General features: G+C 35.9%; 1 protein-coding gene across 1 annotated transcript; it reads right to left on the reverse strand.

Annotated features, from left to right (window-relative positions):
* Window positions 1–5,524: 5,524 nt before the first annotated feature.
* Window positions 5,525–15,967, reverse strand: VPS26A (VPS26 retromer complex component A; the record flags this gene model as incomplete). The annotated part of the gene is made up of 6 exons (XM_084246132.1): window positions 5,525–5,845; window positions 6,486–6,628; window positions 8,688–8,756; window positions 13,295–13,401; window positions 15,140–15,304; window positions 15,915–15,967. The coding sequence occupies 6 exons, from the start codon at window positions 15,965–15,967 to the stop codon at window positions 5,732–5,734; spliced, it is 651 nt and encodes a 216-aa protein (XP_084102258.1). The 3' UTR covers window positions 5,525–5,731.
* Window positions 15,968–19,024: the final 3,057 nt, after the last annotated feature.

A 19,024-nucleotide genomic window follows, 5' to 3' on the forward strand; every position in this document is an offset into this window, starting at 1 on the left:
AGGCCCAGAAGGCGGCCCGCAGCAGCCCCGAGACTCGGCGGTAGAAGATGAGGCACACCGCCAGCGCCTGCAGTCTGGAAAGACCCAAAGCCAGCAAGGGCGCCCACGAGAACGCCTGACCAGTAGGGGAAAAGTGGTACCTTAAGAGTGCTCATAAAGGGGGTTTAAAATATGCAAATAAACACATATAAATATAAGTTCTTGTTCTATCTATCTTTCATTGGAGAGAGAGGCCACAATTCGCCAAACAAATTTAAATAATCAGGCATCTTTCTGGATGCCATGAGGGGGCCTTCGAGCTCTGTCACGTGACATGAACCAGCCCGGTCAGTAAGCGCGTGGTGAGAAGTCCCTGTGCAAAGCTGTGAGCTGAGCGCGCGACACCCAGAGAAGCGACTGCTTGTTCTACGGGCACCACCGTGGCTTGCGGAGTGAAACACTGAAGAACATTTCCCAAACCTTTTTTGGCTGTTAACTTCGTCTGCTGATACAGTAACGTTAGAGAAGTTGGTTAAGGAATTTTGTTGTACAGGTTTATTAGGTGATCCCCTTGATGGCGTGTGTGTAAGTACGTGCACTCTAATGTGAGCAGTTCGTGTCCAACCGACATGGCAAAAATGTCACAACCCCATGGCAAAAATATGCCCTCTGTACCCTAGCCAAAATGTAATTTCTTTTGCTTTAGTTGGCTACTGTGTCCTGTGAGGTTGCAACATTTATTTTAACATGTGCTATTAGATTTCCATATCTCATTGTACTTAAAATACTGAGATCTTGCAACTCTTAAGAACATACCGTGTAATAAGTAATACTGTGTGTCAAATAGGACTCCTTTAACAATTTTATTTGTGCCTTTGATTCACAGATACTTTTTTTTTTAAAAAGATTTATTCTGGGTACAGTCAGAAGCGCGGGAGGGTGAGAGAATTCACCAGAGCCAGAGCGGGAAGCCGAGCAGGCAGAAGGACCGAGGTACACTACTGAGGGGGGCAGCGGGCGGCAGGAGAGGTCTGCGCGCCATGCAGGACCCTCCTCTGATGGCCGGGGAGCAGCCGGGGATCGAACTGGCGCTGCAGAGGCTGCGGGCAGCTTCGCAACCCAGCGCTCAACCGCTGCGCCACCGGGGAGGCCCCCACAGATACTTTTATTAAACATCCCAGATACGTGTGGACTAACCCTCGCCCTCATATTCTGATCTGGTTTAGGTATTACGATCAGTACAGGGGCCTCCCTGGTGGCGCAGGCAGTTGAGCGCAGCGATGTGAGACTGTCCGCAGTCTCTGCAGTGCGGGTTCCATCCGGGTGGGCCTGGGAGCTACCCACATGGTGCGGCCTCTCCTGTCTCACCCGCCACTCCCCTCAGCAGTGTATTTCGTCAGTGTGCCTGTTCTTTTCTCCGCTCTGTCTCTGGTGAATCTTCTCGCACCCCACACATCTGGCCTGTACCCCAGTTCTTGTATGCTTAAATAAATAAAGCTTTAAAAAAAAAAAAAAAGACCAGTACGTGTTAAATAATGCACATATGTAACTGCATTTTTTTTTTTTTTTATAGAAGAACTGGGATGTAGGCCAGAGGTGCAGGGGGTGAGAGGCTTCACCAGAGACAGTACAGAACAGGAAGATTTACTGAAATACACTGCTAAGGGGAGCAGTGGGCAATACCGAGAGGTCTGCTAGACCCTGTGGATTAGGTACCTGGCCATGGATGGAACTCAGGCCACACCAGAGATAGCGCTGAGACTTAACCCCTAGACCACCAGTGAGGCCCTGGACCCATATATTTTTCTAAAGGACACTTTTAATTTTATAATCACTATGAAAATAAGGTTTTTTAATTCAGATATTGTGTAAATGACCGAGTATATACCAAAACAAAATAGGCTGAGCTCTTAAAATCTACAAAATGAAACTTAGACAATGTATAATGCAATATTGTTTCAATTAAAGGGAGCAAAGTATTTTTTGAAAGTGGTGAGCAGTCATGGAAATGTGCACAGTATGCCTTGACAGCACAGCAAAGGAGCATCTGACTGACTGAGAGATGGCAAGGTCAAGCAAGGTTGGTGAAAGAGCATTACTATAATAGAAATTAGCTGAAGGGTTAGAGTTCTACAAGTCTGTCCTAACAGAACTGAAGTTGTGTTTTTTTTTTTTTTTTAAAGATTTTATTTATTTATTTATACATACAAGCACTGGGTACAGTCAGAAGCGCGGGAGGGTGAGAGAATTCACCAGAGCCAGAGGGGGGAGCAGAGCAGGCAGAAGAACCGAAGTACACTGCTGAGGGGAGCAGCGGGCGGCAGGAGAGGTCTGCGCGCCATGTGGGACCCTCCTTCGGTGGCCGGGGAGCAGCCGGGGATTGAACCGGTGCCGCTGAGGCTGCGGGCAGCTTCGCAACCCAGCGCTCAACCGCTGCGCCACCGGGGAGGCCCTGAAGTTGTGTTTTTTTAATGTGGAATTTAAACTTCATCATGGAATCGTCATTAAAAGATGTATTTAAGGGTACACATTTTCCTCATTATGCCTTTATCTGATTTTATTCTTAAAGCATGTTACCTTCATTCCAAGCTAGTATAAACCCCTGTAGAGTACTGTGGTGGCAGGGGAGAGGGATATTACCCCTTTTCTTCATTTTTCTAGGCTGACAAATAATCAAATTAACATTAAACAAGAGGGAAAAAACCATGGAAGTTTAATAACATTTATAAATCCTGTGTACATAGGAGACCCAGTATAAACTAATTCCCAAAAATAGCTGAAGTCACCTCCTTAAATAATCAGCTACAGACAAAGGATGTTGGTGGGGTGCTCATTCAGGGGAAGTCACCAAGAAAAGCACAATAAACAAGTATGACTGTATGCAGATTTGTCACTGTTTCTCCATTGATGAGTTAAAGGAAGCCCAGAATATCCCACTTTGGCATAAGATTTATTTCCAGTTGAAAGTATTTGAGTTCCTGAACCTCCCAAAGAACTCAATTGTCATAAATCCCTTCTTAGGGTGCATACAGGGAAGATTCTCTTATAACCCTATACAAGAAGCACCACACCCAAGCAGACTGTGTCACAATACTCTTCTCCTTACGACCGATGTATCTTTCCTAAAGGTAATTCGCCTTCACACATATGCCCTTTCTCCCAGCAACTTCCCCTATTAAAATGCCAATTTTTAGTATCCTTCAACCCCTCTCCTGTCAAGAAGGTATATAAACCCTAAATTCTAACCATGTTTTATGCCATTTTTGTGAACTGCCTCCTCTATTAATTTTTTCTCTTGCTAATGTTTTTTGTTAGTCTATTTTTTAACGATTTATTTATTCATACAAGAGCTGGGGTAGATGCCAGAGGTGTGGGGCGGGGGGTGAGAGGATTCACCAGAGACAGACTGGGGAGCAGAACAGGCAGATTGACCAAAGTACACTGCTGAGGGGAGCAGTGGGCACGTCAGAAGAGGTCTGCTGCATGTGGGTAGCTCCTGGAAGGCCGGGAATTGAACTCATGCTGCAGAGGCTGTGGACAGCTTCATAGGTTGTGTCTTAACCCCTTGCACCACCTGGGAGGCCCTTTTTGTTAAATAGCAGGTTCCCAAACACCTAAGAGGTAGGTTTTTCCTATCCTAAAGATTAAAAAATGAAACTTTTTCACTGGTGAAATAACTATATATAAGTGGTTTAAACAGTGGGTCTTAACCCTAGGCAGCCTTTTTAAATGCTGGTATCTGAGCCCCTGAGATTTTTATTTTATTGGTCTGGACAGGAACCTTGGCATGTTTTTTTAAACTCCTTAAGTGATTTGAACATGCAGCCAAGGTTGAAAACCACTGGGTTAGATATTGTACTCTTTATTAAAAACACAAAATTTTATTTTCAGTTTATTCTAATTAACTGGCCAACCTTTTACTCAATTCACCAAATACAAAATTTAAATGTTTCAAATTGGTTATGCAACAGTCTGAAGCAAAGTGAAAAAGCATCCTGTTTATGACAGTGTTTTAAGCCACCTAATTAAACAGCTATTTAAAATCATAAATGACTCGATTTATAAAAGCTTCTAATTGCCACAATTATTACTTCTGAACTATTGAGCAATCCTGTCCTTAACAATAAATCTGATGAGATTTGAGAATAGAACTATTTTAATCATTCAAATAGCAAGCTCAGTATTTGTTTCAAATTCTTTATTATACATCATGGTTGCACAATTTGAGGCTGGTTAAATGCAACTGGTTTTCAAAATTTCTTTATATTTTCTAGATTACTACATGCAAGTGACCATGAAAATATTTGGCATTTTTAAATTCTGAAACTCTGAACAGGCACTTACATGAAGAAAAACATTACCATTCACAGATAACCACATTGAAATTAGATGCTCCAGTACATAGTACATGGAACCTTTTGCCAGTAAAGAGGTTGGTTATTGACCATTTACCAAAGTGCCATAGTAGTAAAACAGTTTTAAAGAAATTAATTTGGGTTGCTTAACTTACTCATAAAGTAAGGTTAACTGACAATACTTGTGCTGTGTATAAAAAAATATTGGTACAAAAATCAGTGAACCATAAATGAGAGTTTCACATAGCAGGCTTCATTTTAGTTCCTACACCCCACATTTAGTGTATTTTGAGATCAGACCCCATGCATCTGAACAGATGACTCCAATCTTCCTTTTTTAGATATTTTGAACAAATGACTTGAATTTAGTGTTAAAAAATTAACACAGTGGGTAAAGTTTCAATTTAAATTTGAACAAGCCAAAGTTCCAGTTTAACATGAAACAGTCTGGATCCTGATAACTACATGCTTGCCAGGACCTTGTGAGAGCCCCTAGCCCCAAATTTCCCCCTGTAAAGAGAAGAGAGTATTTGTGAAGTCAAGAAAATTATATTTGCATATATGTGGTAAAAAGATTCCTTAAATAAAAAATTTTTTTGAAATATTTACGGGAAAAAAAATCACAGTTTTAACAAATTCTAAAATGCCAATATAGCGTCAACTCCATATTGCAGAAAACAATGATAGTTGCTTGGATGGTAGTCGCGAAATAATAACAATATGGGGAGAGGGAGGAGAAGAAGGCTATAATGACATGTCACATAATCCCATGGAGAAAAAATTTTAATATTCATAGTGCAGAAGAATTCAAAGATGATAAAATTCAGGAAGCCATGGAAGCACCTACAGTGAAACATTCCATATACATTTCTCAAGCACATATGTATAAACATACATACAGTTCTCAAAAATATTGAGATGCTATGTTTTAAATCTCTGCAGGATTTAAGGGCCACTAAGGTTTTCTAATTTTATTTGAACACAAAATATTTAATTTTTTGCATGTAGACAAGAGGTAATCATTAGCATGAAAAAAGAAAAGTATTTATAATCAACATTATGCAGAAAGAAAGCAAAATTACAAATACCAGCCTATTCACATGAAAATCTTAAATGTTTTTTGCTGACGCATTCTTCTGAGTGCTTATCAAATCAAAGTGTGCAGTAAAAAAACTGGCAGCTTAAGAAAGTTCCAGTGTTTCAAAGAAAGCACTTTTTTGAATGTATATACATGAAGAATGTTTAGTTATATCATAAAATAAATGCAGCACTGTAAGATAAAGGAAGACTTATAAATGGAGTTTTGGCCTTTCCCCCGCTTCTACATGCTGCAATCATCTTTAACCTGCTGAACTTAATACAGTTTTTTTCTTTTTCTTTTTTTTCTCCTATTCAGTTCACATTTCAGGCTGTTCAGCAGATGCCTGTGATTCTGGCGATTCAAATCGTTGGTGAAAGTTTGTTCTCTGTTTCCTCAGTTTTTCAGGAGCCTTTCTCCACAAAATGATCTCCTAATAAAACAAACAGATTAATGTTCTCTCACTATGCCTTAACTTTTCACCATAGAAACACTGCCTCTTCAATTTTAACCATAATAAAATTCTTCCCGACAAAAGCCCTCTTTGCTGATGGACCCATTTCCAGTTCTAATCTTGGACTGCCCCTTCTGCCACCATCAAATTAATAGTCATGAAAAGTTAAGGTCTGTATTTGTTGATAAGGGTAAAATATTCAAGACACTTTCGGGTGAAAAAGCAAAGAACAATTTAATATGCATAATGTTATCTAAACACAAATATACAGATTTTTCTGGAAAATTAAACATAATGGTGGAATTTCTATTGATCCTAACTTCATTCTGTTCTTTACTGCCTGATTAAACAAAAAGCAAACATCAGGTATTAAAGAGACAGAAAAAAGAACCTTTCAAATAAAAATAAATAAAAGCCCTACCCAATTATAGACCATTCTGAGTCCTACATAATGACTGGAGAGAGATCACCACACGATCACATTCACATCTACTTCCTTATCATACTCAGTGAATTTACTTACTTAGAAACCCCCACTTGCTCAGTACAATCAAGCTTAGAAAAGTCAGTGCTTTCAGAACTGCCTTAGAATAAAACATCCGCCTAGGTGGCACCATACCTGCTGTTTGAAGTACCTTCTGTCTTCCTCATCAACAAGGACTAGATTCAAAAAGTACCTTACTGAAAACTTTTTGTTCACATCTCTCATTGTTGGAGTTGGATCATATCCTGCTAAAAATAATCTTATTGGAATTGATTCACCTGAAAGAAAAGCAATTTCCATTAAATTCTAAAAGTATTACATATGGTCACATAATATTTAGAACTAATCATGAGACAGTAGCATAACAAAAAACTATACACCAAGGTTTCTTAGCCTCAGCACTACTGACATTTTGGGCCAGACAACTTTCTGTTGTGGGGAAGGGCCTAAGGACTATTGGAGTTAGCAGCATCCTTGCCCTCTACCCATTAGATGTCAGTAGCATTTCCCAAGTGTGACAACCGAAAACATCTTCAGGCATTGCCAATGTCCCCTGGAATAGAGCAGGGGCAAAATTACCCCTATGTGAGACACTGCTCTACATATCAGAATTCCTGGACTCATATCCAGCTCTACAACTTTTACTGGCTATGTCATCTTAGGCAAGTCACTTAACCATTTTGTTCCAAGTTCCTCATCTATAAAATGGGGACTATCAATAATATCCATCTTGTAAAGAATTTGTCACGTTATATGGGTTAATACATATTAAAAACTTGAAAAAGTGCTATTTTAGTAGTTTTGTGCTGTTTTAAGTGCTATTTTAGTAGTTTTGTTATTTTCTGTTTTCATGAAGTTGACCATAATTTCTAATCCTGTATTAATTCTTAAATACTTAAAACTAACTCATCTAAAACCAACAAACATTTGGAATGATAACCTTCCTTCATTACCAAAAAGACTGCTATTCAGATTCTCATGGCTTCTCTATTGCTAAGTGTGGCTATTTGCATATTCTCTTTTGAATCTTTTTTATATAACATTTTCTTGTGCATATCTATTTCCTGAAAAATGTGATCCATCATTTTACATAAAAACTTGTGGCTGCTGGAATTTTACAAAGTAATGTTGCATAATATAAGAGTATAGAAACATGGGTCTTGAGTTTAGAAAGGTCTGGGCTCAAACCTCAATTCTGCAATGATTAGTGATATTGAACAAAACCAGCATGTTGCTACAAAATATTCCCCTGAAATAAAATTATTTTGAGCCAAAGGCAAATAAGCAGCAGCAAAAAGGAGGAAAAGCTCCTCCTGTTCTACCTAAAGGCAGTGTAATAAGTTATTTTACTGAGGACAGACTCATATCAGCCCTGGGGTAGGAAAACAGGAATTTGCAAGTAAACCTTACTACGCCATTAATTTCCTCCCATGTATGAACCAGTGTGCTACCCTTGGGAGTCTAAAATTGCTTTCCTTGTGCAATCACTTCTCTCCAAATTTATTGTTCTTTGAAGATGCTAGGTAAGTTGAAATTATAAGCTACCACTTTTGAGTTACTTTTTTTGTTGAGGTTTCTTCCACCTGATGTGTACTGCACATTGTTTTTTTCTTATTTATTGGTCTTTTTGCTAGAGCCCCGGCTGAAAATTTTTAAGAGGAGTGAGGTAAAATTTGCCCCCTACACTACATCATCTTTAATAAGTATTTAACCTTTCTGCATCTCAGATTCACCTGTAATGTAAGGGACATCACCACCTAACCAAAAGAGTGGTAGGGTAATTTAGAGCATGTGAGAATACAATGCCTAATCTACAGCTGTCAATCAATAAATGGTAGCTACTTTTTAACAGAGTGAGAAAAGGCCAAAGACATTTAAAATCATAAATACTGGCCTCATTGTCTTATGGAAGATTATCAGAACTGCTTCTATTCTGGGGGCTACAAAGAGTCCAAAATCAAAGAGGAATTAATAGTCAGCTAGCTATATTTCTCCCACTGTTCAGTGAGTTAAAAAAAAAAAAAAGATTTAAAAAGATGAACTATTATAACAGAAAACAATCAAAATACAAATTCAGACTAGAGAACAGATATATATAAATGTCTCATAAATACTAAATTTAAGCCAAGTAAAAAAAATCTTATTTCAAACTAGAAAGTATTGTTATGCTTTATATAATCTATGTAAAGATGATCTTTAAAAGCATCATTGTAAGAATTTTTAAGAATTCAAAATATTTTCATATTGAATAAATATTTTTAGGCTAAATTACCATTAATATGGCTGCTTACCCTACCTATAACACAAAAGAAGAGAAGCAAATGAAAAGTGTATTACCTTTTACTGGTGCACCATCCATTATTTCATATTTAGCAATTGTTTCTGTTTCTGTTGTGGTACTGGGTCCTAGGTGAAATAATGTAAACAGCATTAAATATTTCCAGAATATAACTGCCAGCCTTACACCTTCTTCCTATTTTCCAACTATATTATTTTAGTACTAATTTATATTCCCATCTGGTAAGATCTATACTTAACACAGTCACTCAAAAAAATATTTCATTCCTTTCGTCCCAAAGACTATAATATATAGTTAAATGAGAATTTTTTCACAGTTCTATCATTGCTAATATCTTGCTAAAATGGAAACTAGCAATACACATCAGAACTAACCAATGGCATGCTAGTTTTCTCTGCAATACTATGAAACTGTCTTCTCTTGAAGTAAACTTTAAGACAAAATATCAACTGAATATTTGATTGGCATACAGTTCTTTTAAATTTAGAATTCACACCTCTAAAGAAATAATTTGAACCCAAGCAGTTTCAAAAATCAATGATATTCTGAGTAAAAAAAAGTAAAAAAAAAAACCACCAAAATTCATAGTAAGGATCCCGGTGTTTTATACAATATGCAAATACTAAAGTCCATTCTATATGATAAGTACAGGTTATTTTTATTCAAATGTTTCTAGAATTGAATATAAATTTTATAATCAGAAAAAATGTTTAAATAAACTATTTTTAAATAACAAACAGGAACCTAAAGTTTGGTTTCAATATCTTTAAATCACTTAAGCTTTTATTAACAGGTATAAAATAGAGATTAAGAAAGCACAGAAGTTTATAATTATCACGATGTTGTTAAAAATTGGGGAACTTTTCCCCAATCTAATAAAGTGCTGCCTAAAAATTATTTTCAGCAAAAAATCAACAAAACTAAAGGAACAAGTCTCTACACTAATTAAAAATAAAGTTATAATGAAAGAGTATGTGATTTTGAGATAACTGGTCAGCCATTTGGGAAGAAGTAAAATTGAATCCATACCTTCATATCTTACATATATCTTACATACCTTCATATCTTACATCAGGACAAATTCCAAATGAATTAAAAAGTTAAACCAACTCCCCAAACTATCATATATTATTTTAGTAGAATCAAGCCCAGAAATTTATTTTTATAACCCTGGTTTAAAAAAAAACAAAGGCTTTCTAACTGGCACAAAGCCCAGGATCCATTAAAAAAAAAAAGAAGATAAATCTGACTACACAGCCATCACGAACATCTACACAGCATAAACCAACATAATTAGAACAAACTAGTGTCGTTGTGACTGCTCTTAATATAAAAAAAAGGGAAGACTTTCCACGATTAATAAGGCTAATAGGACAAAGGATTTGGGTGGGCAGCTTACAGAACAGAAATACAAATAGTTTTTATGAACATGAGAATATGTTCATCATTGCTTAGAATGGGAAAACTAAATTTAAAATAAAATGGGGAGGGCCTCCCCGGTGGCGCAGCGGTTGAGCGCTGGGTTTCGAAGCTGCCCGCAACCTCTGCTGAGCTGGTTCGATCCCCGGCTGCTCCCCTGCCACCGGAGGAGGGTCCCACATGGCGTGCAGACCTCTCCTGCCGCCCGCTTCTCCCCTCAGCAGTGTACTTCAGTCCTTCTGCCTGCTCTGCTCCCCGCTCTGGCTCTGGTGAATTCTCTCACCCTCCCGCGCTTCTGACTGTACCTAGTGCTTGTATATATGTATGTATAAATCAATCAATCAATAAATCTTTAAAAAAAATAAAATAAAATAAAATGGGGAACTTTTCCCTTACCCATCATATATTAGTTAAAAGTTTTATAACATTGTTCTGGTGAGAATATAAGGAAAAGGAGGCATTCGTCTATATTCATAGATGGCAGTAAAGCAAACTGGTACAACCCCTAAAGAAGACAAACTGATAATGTATATCAAAATCACAAATGAACATACATACCACTTCTCAGACTTTATCTTCTACACACACACACATAATCTGCTAAGTGATAACTATTAACTGAAGCACTTTAACATCGTAGCGATCAGGCTCCCTGATTTCAAACTGTATTACAATATTATAATAATCGGGCCTCCCCGGTGGCACAGCGGTTTAGCGCTGGGTTGCGAAGCTGCCCGCAGCCTCTGCAGCGCCGGTTCGATCCCCAGCTGCTCCCCGGCCACCAGAAGAGGGTCCCACATGGCGCGCAGACCTCTCCTGCCGCCCACTGCTCCCCTCAGCAGTGTCCTTAGGTCCTTCTGCCTGCTCTGCTCCCCGCTCTGCCTCTGGTGAATTCTCTCACCCTCCCGCGCTTCTGACTATACCCAATGCTTGTATAAATAAATAAATCTTAAAAAAAAAAAAATTATAATAATCAAAACTGTGATATATAGACTAGTAGAACAGAACACAGACATCATCCCACACATATATATATGGTCAATTAATTTATAATTAATAAAGAATATATAATGGGGAAAGAATAGTCTTCAATAAAGTGGACAGACACATGCAAAAGAACGATACCAAATCAGTATCTTACATCATATACAAAAGTTAATTCAAAACAGATTAAAAACTTAAGACATGAAACTCTTAAAAAAAAAAACTAAATAGGTAGTAAGCTCCTTAACATTCTTAGCAGTGACTTTTTGAATCAGATACTAACAGCAAAAGTAACAAAAACAAATATGTGGGATTACATCAAACTAAAAAGCTTTAGCACAGCAAATGAAACCACTAATAAAATGAAGATAGTCAACTGAACAGGATAAAGTATTTGCAAATCATGTTTGATAAGGGGTTAATATCCAAAGTATATAAAGAATTCATGCAACAGCAAAAGATCTGAGTAGACATTTTTTCCAAAGAAAGGCAGACAGATGGCCAAAAGGTACATGAAAAGAGACAGTTATCATCACTAATAGAGAAATACCAATCAAAAGCACTAAGTATCACCTCATACTTGTACAGATGGTTATTATCAAAAAGACAAGAAATACAAGTGTTGGCAAGGATGTGGAGAAAGGGAACACTTGCGTATTGTTGTCTGGGAATGTAAGCTGGTACAGTTGCCATGGACAGTATGGAGGTTTCTCAAAAACTGAGAATGACCACATGATCCAGCAACTCACTTCTAGGTATTTATGTCAAGAAAATGAAAAGCATAACTAATTGGAGAAGCTATCCCCATGTTCACTGCAGCTTATTTACAATAGCCAAGTTTTAGTCCCCAGTGGATGCACAGATAAAGAAAACATAATGTGTGTGTGTATAATGGAATTTTTTAATTTTTATTTTATTGAATTTATATTGCATTATAACTGTATGTTTCAGATGTGCACCATTAAAAATCAATGTATATATACAGTTCATTAAGTTCACCACAAAAAGTCAAATTCTATCTTTTACAATAAAATTGACTCCTTATACCAATTTACCTCTCCTTCTTTCCCCTTCCCTGCTGGTAACCAGTAAGTGATATTAAAGTCTAAAAATTTATTTTGTTTAATTTGTTTCTTGTTTTATGTACCACAAGAGTAATATCATATGGTATCTGTCTTTCTCCGCTGACTTATTTCACAAAGCATAATTCCCACTAAGTCCATCCATGTTGTTGTAAATGGTAGAATTTCATATTTTTAAAGATTTATTTATTTATGCATACAAGAGCTGGGGTGTTGGCCAGAGGTGGCGGGGGCGGGGGGCGGTTTGAGAGGATTCACCAGAGACAGAATGGGGAGCAGAACAGGTGGACTGACTGAAATACACTGCTGAGAGGAGCAGTGGGCGAGACAGGACAGGTGTGCTGCACCATGTGGGTCACCTCCCTGGCCAAGGATTGAACTTGTGCTACAGTAGCTGGTGAGTGCTTGATAGTGCTGAGACGTTAACCCCTTTGCCACCAGGGAGGCCCCAAGAGCATGTTTAAAGTCTAATACATCCATAGAATACTATAAAAAAGATGAGGAAGTGCCCCAAGTATTGATATGGAGTGCAGTCTAGGCTATATTAAGTGAAAAAGCAGATACTGCATGTAATAACTGTTGTGGGGAAGAATCAGGAAATTGGGGTGTAGGCCAGAAGCATGGGGGTGAAAGAATTCAGAGATAAAGAACAGAAAAAGAAGATTTATTGAAATACACTGCTGAAAAGAGTAGCAGGTGAGACTGGAGAGGGTCCTGAGGCTCTATTTATACTCCAGGCATCAGGGACTGGCTAGGATATCCAGCCCTAGGCATGTCCTGACTCCTGATCAGGATCATGGGCTTAACTGCTCAGTTTCCAGGGAAGTCCCAGTCACTACTCTTATCCATTCAAGCCTCCTAAACTGCCTGTTGGGCAAGAAATAGGGGCTTAGCTTTTAACCTTAGTAATGATACCCTGACAATAATTAAACACCATAAGAGGTGTGGTTATATCAAGGTATTTACTCTAGAAGGAATTTAGTATTTATAAACATATTACCTGTGAATAATTTGAAACAGGATAGTTTTTACTATATAGTCTTATACTTTATTTTTGAACCATGTGAATTTATTACCTACTCAAAAGTTAATTTTTCAAAAATTTTGAGATTTTAAAATTGCAACTAAAATAGGAATTTTACTTCACTCTTTCAACTTACCAATTCCCGTGATCTCTTTTTTGATCAGTTGTAACTCCATATGTTGGATTTTTATTCTTACTAATAAGAAGTAAATTTTTCCAACAATCACATCCTTTAAATGATACCTTCGGGGAAAGAATACACTTATTATCGGTTAAAAAAACAAAGAGTGAAACAAGTTCTGAAAGGCTTTATTAGACATCTGTAGGATAATATGTATTTAAGAATAGCATTTTGACTATTCATATTGTTTAATGTTCCTTTTTTCAAAAAAAAAGTGTTTATCATCTTACTATTTAAAAAAACAAACACTATCACTATGACTCAGCAGGAAGAACTGGCCTGATTGCTGGTCCTTACTTAGAAGATAAATTAGTTTTAAAAGAACTTTAACTGAATGGAAAACTAAGATTTTCATGCTTGATATATTTATTTGGCATATGAAATCTTTTTAAACATTAAAAACTCTACCAAGAGTTTAGTGTCATTATTACCTATCTAAGTGCTAGAAAAGTGCAGCTATCAGACCTGGCCACAAAGAGGGGCTCCACAGGTTGAGTTTGTTGCTCTGTATGTCATAATTTAAGGACTTTTATCAGGTACCTTGAAATGATGATCTGAGAATTTCAACAATACCCATAGAGCCTTCTCTCAGGTTTGAATCTCAAAATATCTGAAGAGTTGATTAACGCAATTATGTCAGTCTGAAGGCTTTAACAAGTTTTTAGGTCCCAAACTATCTGATAATTTTATCCACAACATAATTTAAGACTCTAAAGGTATGTGTATCATATATTCAGTGACATTAACCAGGGGAGTGACAACCAATAAAAAGTGACAGAAGAGTGCACAAGACAGGAATGAGGGTGCATTAATCAACAAACATTAATGAAAAAACTGAGGGGGAACCTATCAATTAAAAGAGTCAAACAATTAAATGCAATGTGCTTGGATGTACTGGATTTGAATAAATCCTATTTGGATTTATTGAACTGATAAATCTAAATCTTCTTTGGCTACTGGTATGTACATACCACGTGGAAGAAAAAAGGACATTTCTGACACAATTTAGGAAATAGGAACACTGACTGAATATATGAGGATATAAAGGAATTACTAACATTTTTAGATATAGAGTATTGTAGTTAGATGTAAGTTGTATAAATTTTATGGATAAGATTATGCCTAAATTTACTTTAATATAAACTTTGGGGAGCGTGGAGACTGAATATAGCTCTTCCCACGCTTGTGTTGACAGCTGCTAGAGGTGGGCAATAATTATGAGAATTTATTACACTGTTTCTATACTTTGGTATGTGTTTGACATTTTCCATAATAAAGTTTAAAAAGTCATTGAACAATAAAGAGCCCATTTCTATAAAAATACAGTGTATATAAACATATATGACACCCCCTCATTCATGGAAAGATTACAGGAGTATATTAATTGTGGTTAAATGAGAAAGGTGACAATATGGCATTTTTATTTTCTTTGTCTATGTCATAATTTTCAATAATTAGTCAGAGGAAAGTATTTTTATTTCATTTTTAAGTGTATAGGCTAAAGTGATGTCAAGTCAGTAAGATAAACTTTTACAGACACAAGGACTAGCTGCCCTGAGGTGGTGAGATCTTCTACAAAAAATGTCCAAGCAGACTTAGCAGGAAAAATTACAAGAAACACTTACACTGAGCTGGAAACCAGATCAAACTCCTGAGTTCCTTTCAGTTCAGATATTTTATTGGTTTGTTGGCACCAGAATAATGTCAACTTTTTCCTTACTTTGATCAATTTATAAAAACCTGAAAAGCCTATTTCTTAATTTTCCCTGAACATTTAAGTTACCCATGAAAGGTACTTACTTTGATTTATTATATTCAAATTCTATGTGCAGGCAATCTTCAATGCCCACTTCCATCTTAATAGAGTTGTTAACATCAGGATAGGTTGCAAGCTGGTGAACAATAAGATCATATTCTTTTACCAAGTCTGTCAGTCTTTTTACTATTGTCACTTTAAGAAAATACCTATGAAATGAATGGAGAAAACAAATTAAATCTTCCATGATAAATTTCAGTGTTTTAAATAGGCAAATAATAACAGCAACTCGGACTTCTCCTTGTTGGAACTCCTTTACATCAACTTACTTCATGAAGTTGTTCTAATTTTTAAATAAATGTCCCCACCATGAAAATAACACAAGAGTTCACAGGCAGTAGAATGGAGGCTGGGGAGGATGGTACATACTTTTTAAGTGAATTTGGAGAGTTATCACCAAGCCTACTTAAGGAAATTCTCTAGATCACTTCTTAAGCATGTATTAAATGAGATTCATTGGGAAACTAATGAACTTAGAGGGCAATCAATCATGTTTATACAACAAATGAAGTATCTGAGCAGCGATTCAACAGGCAAATATATGACTAAAACTTCTCCTAATAGGATTTGCTAAATCTGTAATAAAAATAATTTCTTGCCTCAGATAAGCTTAGCAAGATAAAACATTTTTGACAGAATTTTAAAAAACCTAAGTCTTCCAGTCCAGAATTATAATTAGCAGTTTGAGCATGACATTCAAAAGTAGTTGTTACTTCTGGTTTTGATGTTGTTTACATATTTTAACACCTATGCACATACCTTAAGCGGACATTGGCACCAATGTAAGATTCATATGGCTTTTCAACTTGCATAAATTCAAAATCATAACTTCTGCTCTGAGTCAGTTCTCCAGGTAAGGCTAGTTCTTTCACAAGGTTTACAAATTCATGAGTATTACTCTTGTCGTTGAAAAGTTCTAAGAAATTTTAAAAAGCAAAACACCAATTATATTTATATCCATTTCATTAAAACTCAAACTTCTACCTCCAAAGAAAGTAATATGTATCAAAAGAATTAGTTAAATTTTCTCTTCTTTAATATATTAGAGCTAGGATCTGAATTCTAATATTCTTCTCATTATTATGTTCCACCCAGGCATGAAAAAATTCAAGTATCATAGCAAAATGAAAACTTCTATTTATAAAAAAGTGAATTCATTCTTTTAATGTAGTTAAGGCTTTGCTCAATATGAAGCTGTCTTAACATATTTCCAGCAGTTACTTTAAATTCAAGAGAAAAAGCATTTTGTTTTGCTTTAGTCAGGCAAAGATATTACCTTGACAAAACTCTAATACACAAAAGACTAAAATCAACTTTAAATTAATTATAATAACTCCACCCCAAGCATAATTTCATCTAGAGTAGATATGTAAGTAAATATCTACCTACTCCAACTTTGATACTTTAAAAATATAGTAAAATACAAAGATTTAAAACTTAGCTATGTAGACAGTATTATAAAGTCCTATTTTTCTTTTCTCTTTTCTGAATCTGCAGTATCAACGAATTTACATTGTTTAATTCCTGCTAAGTCCAGGATGTCTTTGACATACAAGCATGGAAATAACACTTTAAGTCAAAAAGAAAAATTTCCTTTTCATATGAAATTTTCTGTTGACTGGTAAGTGGCTACAGTTACACACTAGATCAGGAAGACAAATGACATGGGTATTAGAAAGTGAAGAATGAAGTTGAAACTGGTAATTGTAAGTAAGGCCAAAGAAATGTAAGTAGATGGAAATTTCAGTAAGTCAACACTCAAATTATTTGTCAAGGCTGGTAGTTTACATAGCACCTTTCATTTTTAGTAATTAAGTTTAACAGCAAATAAAGGCAAGATAAGTCAAATATCTTTAATGCAACTAAAAGAAACATGATTTAAGGTTTACAAAATAAATCCACTTTTATTACAAAATTAATTCCTTCCTTCCACAAAGCTAATCTATAATTCAATTATTTAAGTGTTACATCCAACCCTTTTCAAACTCAGTTACCAAACAAAAGAAAAAGTAGTACTATTTTAAAACTCACCAATTTGACCTACAAATTCAATTCTAATTCCTTGGTGCTCTAGCCTCTTTCCAGGTTGCTTAAAGGCTAGGTTTACCTGCCAAAACATGAAATTGTGAGAAATGTTAACAATCCTTTGAATGGGTCTACTAGTAGATTCCTTCCAAATGAACGCAATATACAAGTATTTCAGGTATTCATTTCTGAAGTTTGAGATACCACTATATACCTAGATACCACTATATACCTAGTGGTATTTAGATACCACTATATACCAAAGAAGGTATAAATCACACAAACATACTCACTAGTGAGCCTATCACTTATACATAAATTTTAAGCATCTGCTTTATGAAGAAGGAATTCTTTAGAGCTGGAAAACTATAAAGACTCTTTGAAAAAAGGGGAAAAACTTTATTCAAATATGTTTTCTAGTCAAATAGTTAATGATACAACTAACAACAGCACTTTAATGTAAAGTAACCTAAGACCAAGATATGACCTCATAGATCACTGAACTTTTTGTAACTAAGGATATATTGTTTTAATTTCTAACCTTAAAAACAATGCTTATTGCCCAGTCTGCTACTCATCTGAAAAGTACAATGTCTAAAGATTTAAAATTTGAGTATGATTTATCTTACCTAGTTTTGAAGTAAAATACATAATCTCAAAAATCCCTAAACTCATATCTGCCAAATGGAAACCTTATTTTGTATGCGTTGAACAAAATATCTGTACTCATTATTAAAAATGAAATTCCCAATGTTTAAGGATTAACATACCAAAAAAAAAAGCATATTCTAAGTTTATTCCTTCCTCATTATAAAAAATATTGGGTGACATGACTTCTAAAAACTTTTCTTCCAAACAATGTTTCTCAAAAGATAATAAAAATCAGGGCCTCCCTGGTGGCGCAAGGGGTTAAGATGCACCTATGTAGTTAACCGCAGCCACCACAGCGCGAGTTTGATCCCTAGCCAGGGAACAACCCACATGGGGCAGCAGACCTCTCCTGACGTGCCCACTGCTCCCCTCAGCAGTCTATTTCAGTCAGTCTGCCGGTTCTGTTTCCCACTCTGTCTCTGGTGGATCCTCTTGCCACCCGCACCTCTGGCCTGCACCCCCGTTCTTGTATGCATAAATAAATAAATCTTTTTAAAAAAGATAATAAAAATCAAGCACCAATAAAAACACAGATCCAATCACTTGTTTGCTATATAAATTAAGATATTCAAATATATGCTGCCTATCTACAACCAAGGTTACTTGCCTTCAATACTAATGTCGCAGAAAAAGAAATAACTGTACATCAGAAGATGGAATAGTATCAAGATTTAAAAATAAGATTGTCAAAGAATTTTTAATGATGTGGGATAATGTGCATGATATGTTACATGAGGGAAACATGGTCAAATTGTATACAAGTATAATGCTAACTACATTTCTGAAAAGTACAGAAATTACTCAACAGTAGTTACTTGTAGAATATATGATTATGGATCATTCTATTTATCCTTTGTAGTTTTCCAGTGTGTTTTGCTTTTTACAATAGGTAAATAATACATTCAAAGTCAGAAAGTAAATTTTCCATTTGAGCAACAACTAAAGCATGACTCCAAGCTGGGTTCATAAGCCAGGCAATAAGTAGAGCTATTCTCCAATTTGTGCTAATAAAGCAAAAGAACATAGTATATTTAAAGTATACTTTTTAAAAAGTCTATTTGGCAACAGTTTTTGAGAAAGTCTTTGTTGAACAGAGCTTTTTTTACAAAAAAAAAAAATCATTTTGAAACCACAGGATTAAAGGTAAAATGCAAAACTATTCTGTTTTCAGAGCAAACTGGGTATTTTCCTTA

This window comes from Talpa europaea, assembly GCF_964194135.1.
Source record: "Talpa europaea genome assembly, chromosome: 10".
Classification (NCBI taxonomy): domain Eukaryota; kingdom Metazoa; phylum Chordata; class Mammalia; order Eulipotyphla; family Talpidae; genus Talpa; species Talpa europaea.